Consider the following 5,694-nt stretch of genomic DNA (forward strand, 5'->3'; position numbering starts at 1 on the left):
TATCAAGATGCAAAATATTCTACATATCAAACTTGATCTGACCTAATTAATCTCCATCAACAGATATTTATTTGACTTGCAACACGTAATCGACAGGAGTCCATGCATATATACTAATTTCGTCGTCGATTGAGCAAGCAATCGTAGGCCGCTCGTCAGAGGGAGCAGGCAGGCAGCAGCAACCATCAAGTTACGTTGCACACCGGCGCTACTACTCTGTATTTTTAATTCTCCCAACCATTTTAGAATTATTGCTTATCATGTGACCATCACTCCATCAGTGACCCCGACAGTTACTGGTGTCCTTATTATTCTAGTTTATTTTCGCGATCCGTGCTTTTGTTGATTATTTGTAGCATTCTGAGAAAAGCAACCGGAGTGCCGGCCCTATTTTTCTTCGCTGGAGACAAGGCGTGATGAAAGTGAGAGGGACAGCGGCCGTCTCCACCAATCATGTGAAGCCACCTCTGCCATGTTTCCTCAACACGCACCACACGTCTAATTTTAGATGGAAATAGCAGTAAATTAACCAAAAGAAATTTAAGGGAAGCTTCTAATAATAACCACTGATAATGAACTGGATAAAAACAGGTGCAACAATCCTGTACAAAAATGGCATCCTGAGATCTTCTTTGCGCCTTGCGGTATGTGACGTTGTGCTCGATCGATGACCGAGCTTCCACGGATCTAGTCCGTGTCCCCTGAATACTTTTTGTTACATGTAGTCGCTCACATCCAGGAGCTCGGACAGTTGCATGTTGAACAGCGCGGCGGCGTCGCCCGTCACGACGTCATGGCTCCAGATCGCGCCGTACGTCGTCGTTGGCGTCGAGTTCCCCTGCGCCGCTGGGCTCGATGACGGAGTGGACACGCCGGAGCCGACGTTGCAGTTGTTGTTGCTACTCGTGATCGTGCTGCTCCACTGCTGCAGGTTGGACGCGTCGGACTGCACCATCTGCATCAGCGCCGGCACGTCCATGTTGTCGACGTAGGTGGTAGGCGGCTGCACGCTGTGGCAGGCCGCTGTCATGTCCTGGGGCTGTTGTTGTTGCTGTTGCGCCGTCAGCTGCTGCACCGTCGGGTTCGTGTGGACAAGGCTCGGCATTTGACACGCGGCGCTGGCCTGCTGCTGCATAAACTGGTCGGACTGCGGCGGCGCAACCTGCTGCGCCATGGCGGCCGTTGCCTGCGCCATCTGCGCCTGCAGCAGCCACGGCAGCAGCAGCTGCTGCTGCTGGTCCGCGATCGTGGGTGCGGCCGTGCCCGAGAGGAGGGTAGATGCGAGGCGGAGGAGGTTGGGGTAGTTGGCGAGCGGCTCGAGTGTGCGGAGCGTGTCGAGGTCGGCCTGCGTGGGGTAGTAGGCGGCGGCGGGCTTGAGGAGGGAGGAGAGGTCGTGGAGGTCGAAGCGCGGCGCGTGGGTGACGGGGTCGATGCCCATGCGGAGCAGGCGCTTGCGGATGTGCGTGTTCCAGTAGTTCTTGATCTCGTTGTCCGTCCGGCCGGGCAGCCGCGCCGCGATCGCTGACCACCTAATCAACCAACCAATCAATCATGCATCAGAAACTGTAGAAACTAGTACGGCAGCAAGAGCGACAGGGAAGCTAGCTTGGCTAGGCCAAATCTTGGTGTGATTGGACCTTTGTTCTTACTTGTTGCCGAGGATGTTGTGGAGCTGGATGATGGTCTCCTCCTCCTCGAAGGAGAAGCGCCCGCGCTTGATGTCCGGCCTGAGGTAGTTAGTCCACCGCAGCCGGCAGCTCTTCCCGCACCGCGCGAGCCCTGTCATGAGAACGAAGGATCGATGAGGTGAGCAAATTTACTGTTTCGAGCTAGCATGCATATCTATGCCTATCATGAGATGAGATCGGTCGGGACGCTCACCAGCATTCTTGGGGAGGGTGCGCCAGTTGCCCTGCCCGTGCATCTTGATGTATGCGACGAGCTTCTCGTCCTCCTCCGGCGTCCACGGTCCCTTCTTCAGCCCGCTCTTGTCGCAGCACGGCGCGCGCCCCATCGATGTATCGAAGAAGCAGCAGAAGAGATCGCTCGCAGCTAGCTAGCCCGGACGCAGCTAGTGTGGAAAGGCAGGGCGGAGAAAAAGGGCCGGTTTGTCTCCCAGCTAGAAGCTAGGTGCAGAGCAGAACAGGTCGTCGTTGCGTGCTAGCTACAGGGGTGTGAAACTAAGGTCGAGCTGAGGAACAGGACGGATATCGAGGAAGGGGTGGGGGCAGGGAAAGACTTATAAAGGGCGCGAGGGCGATGAGGGAGGGTGGAAGTCAACAGGATTCGGTGCCGGCCTTTGTATGCCGCGCCCGCGACGTGGCTGCGAGCCGCGCCGCGGGCCACGGGACTGGGAGTGGGAAGAAGAGCACAGCAGCTCAGCAAGCTCAAGTTACTGGAGGACCGCCCCACCGCAACCATCCGAGCGTTCTGGGCAAGCGTCAGGAGCCAAGGAACACTGGAACAGAACAGAGTCCATACGACGGCGGCATGGCCAACCAACAACTCCATGGGCATAATCTTGGCGAGCCTATCCGTTGCTCATCGGATGCATGGAATGTACTTTTTTACTGTTAGAGTGATAGAGGACCCCTACCGGCTTTTTAGATTTTACCACCGGAAGGAATCATCAATCATGGTGAGTACTGCACTTCGGAAATATCAGAACTTCGTAAAGTTTCTTTTTTTAGACCACACATTGTATTTAAAATGGTTCTCCGTGAAATCTTGGTCAATTTTGATTTTTTTTTTTTAGTTTAGGTTCAACCAGGCTTCCTTCCGCTAAACACTAACGGGTGGTGGCGGGGTTAGTTTGAAAAATAAATTAAAGGGGTGATAGTGTTCAATATTTATTTATGTTTTTGGCAAAATCTAGCCGAGACTTAATCATCAGGAAAACTAGTTAAGTTCGTGCATTACAATAAAAATATAAATATTAGACGTGGTAACATCAAACATAAATTAAATTAAAGATATGAAAATATGAATATGTCATATGAGTGTGATCGAAGAAATACGTCAAGAGTGATGCCATAATTTAATTTCAGAGAGATCTAAAAGTAAGGAGAAGATTACCCACTAATTTCTCTCCTAATTTTTTATTTATTTTTATAAGTACAATCAATCAAATATCTGTAACTAGTAACGAGGCAGAGATGCTTAATACAAGGGTAATATTAAAAGTTGATAAATTATTTAAATTTTAGTGATTTTTATTAGATGAAAGAAAGAAGGGAAGAAGTAATATGAAAATTAACTCATGTTTTATATAGTAGAGACAACTATATAATCCTAAATGGCGGTCTCTGATATGAACAACATAGTAAGCTCTTGTGTGATCCTGCAGGTGTGTGAAACCCAACTGAAATGACTTTCTCATTTTACTTATCCCCCCCCCCCCGGCCCCCTTAAAAAAGTGAGAGTGCACATCATCATAGGTACGCTAGATGAGTCCTCAATAATTATCGTTTTTTCACGAGAATATAATTATCGTTTTTCGTTGAAGGAAAAAAAAGGAACTTTGGTGCGGGTCAAACTAAGATATAAAACAGTACAGGAGGGAAATACACATGATTAAAGTTCGGGTCAAATTTCGCAGACTTGCTCCAAGCAAAAGACAGAAGATCGAAAGGGGGGAGAGGATTACCATTCGGACCCGTGCACCTTCTTTTCACCTTTCCCCATCGACCACCTGGCTGGCGTTGACGGCCTCTGCCCCCCTGCTACCTGCCTACCTTGCACGGCTGACGGCGCGCAGTGCTGGCCCCGCGCGCCCGAACCCGTGCCGGGCCGATCCCCACACGCCCGCCGCTCGCTCGCAAAACTGCGTCTGCGTGCATGCATGCCTCGCTCTGCACCCGGTCGGCCATGGCAGCGGGCCAGCGGCGGAGCCTGCCCTGCCCCCCTTTAATCCCTGCGGCGAGGCAGCCAGCCAGTCAGCCACCGTACCGTCCCAGTGCCGTGCCCGGACGTTCTTCGCTGCCACGGGCGCCACACAACCCTCGTCGTGGCGTTCTGAAATGGGCGCGCGCGCGTGCACGCGCTCGTTTCACAGCGCCATTAGCCATTGCCCGCTCTCGATCTGATGCCGCCTTCGACGTGCAAACGTCGTGCGCGGGCTAGTCTGCGTCGAGAGATTTACATGAGTATCGCGTCGATCCCGACGTGACGACGGTCTAAACCTTTTCCTCGTGTCCCCCCCCCCCCCTCTCCCCAAAAAAAAGCTTCTAAACAAATAGATGGTCACGGTAAAAGTTGCCATGATTTGCCTTATCGCGTGGCGGCCGTGTGATTGACTAGTGCGTAATTGTGTGTACAGGTGTGCCACCTGCTGATGTGTGGCGTGGCGATATGCATACAGGGGGCTACGTGGCTGGTCTCGAACGACCCGTGTGCATGTCTGTCCATATCCAGCAAGCGAAGGTTTCCTCTAAGATAATATTGGTTAGATAAAGCAAAAGCAAAAGTCAAACGTTTCCCCAAGTAAAAGCAGAGGCTTAAAAGGGGACAGAAAGTGACAGAGCAGGGGAAAGACAATCAGGAGAGGAATTTTTCATTTGTCGCTAATTAACAAATCCAATGAACGCGTCATAAATTATTATTAGTATGTTGTGGTAAACTAGTATTTTTTATAATAAAAATACAACTCCTAAACTTTGGACCAACCGGTAAAGTTGGTGGGGGAATGGTACCGTGTGGGTCTAGTTTGTTAACTTTAGTCATAATGGTTAAATCTAAAAACCGAAACAGAGAGCCTAATGTCAAGGTAGGAATAATTCTCTTTATACTTTGCAGTAGTTAGATTAAAAAAGGCCTAGTAAAACTCAAGGAACGAAGCTTAGAGGAGAAGCTCAAAGCTCGAAGGAGTGCAATGAAGCCCTAAGGCCAAACGGATGCGACAAAGCCCGAAGAACGAAGGGTCCAGCAAAGCCCTAAGGCCGAACGAGGGCAGCGCAAGGATCTTCGGTGACAGAGCGAAGATTGACATAAAGAGAAACCCGCAAATTAGCTGGAACCCGATAATGAAATAGGTGAAGGGAGATCGCTAGTAACCCAGAACGAAGGGTCCATGGCAGTTCCCACAAAACACATGTCGAGATTTGGTTGTTTAGGGCAATGTAGGTAGATAATAGCCGTAATACCCCTAAGATATTCCAGAATATTCCCTAATGTTAGCCGGAATATTTCTATAGATAAGGGGTAAGGATGTAATGATGACGGGAGTGATTGAAGTATACCTATAAATACCCCTACTCACCTAATGTAAAAGGGTAGATTAGCAGTTATTACATCAACCGTCACAACATTGTCCATTGTGTTTTGATCACAATAATAACATTTTGCGCTGTCCGTGGGGATAGAACCCACGACCACGTGGTGGTCTCATGCCACCGAAGATCAGGAAAGAAAAGGCACAAATGTCTGTGGGTAGCGAGGAAGGCTCAGAGGTTCCTTCGCAACAAGAAGGAGTGGTGGCGACCGAGGGGGCTGAGGCTTCGACCGAGGCCCCTAGGGTCAAAATACTATGTGTAGTACATAAGTCAAGTGGAGGAAGGCAACAAGCAAATGTAAGAGCTACGCAAGAAACTTAGATCCCTCCGCCAATCCCTCTTGTCTCAGCAAGGACTTCCAGGAGGCCTCAGTGGCAACAGAGACCTAGAGGTACTTCATCAGCGAGTGTTATAAGAACCCCAT

The 5,694-nt window shown here is 50.1% G+C and overlaps 1 protein-coding gene across 1 annotated transcript; it reads right to left on the minus strand.

The window, feature by feature from the left end:
• Positions 1–358: 358 nt before the first annotated feature.
• On the minus strand, positions 359–2,281 carry LOC133891789 (transcription factor MYB74-like). The gene is made up of 3 exons (XM_062332544.1): positions 1,882–2,281; positions 1,650–1,779; positions 359–1,529 (listed from the first exon to the last, which is right to left on the minus strand). The coding sequence occupies exons 1-3, from the start codon at positions 2,012–2,014 to the stop codon at positions 716–718; spliced, it is 1,077 nt and encodes a 358-aa protein (XP_062188528.1). The 5' UTR covers positions 2,015–2,281; the 3' UTR covers positions 359–715.
• Between the last annotated feature and the right edge of the window lie 3,413 nt (positions 2,282–5,694).

This window comes from Phragmites australis, chromosome 14 (assembly GCF_958298935.1).
Source record: "Phragmites australis chromosome 14, lpPhrAust1.1, whole genome shotgun sequence".
NCBI lineage: Eukaryota > Viridiplantae > Streptophyta > Magnoliopsida > Poales > Poaceae > Phragmites > Phragmites australis.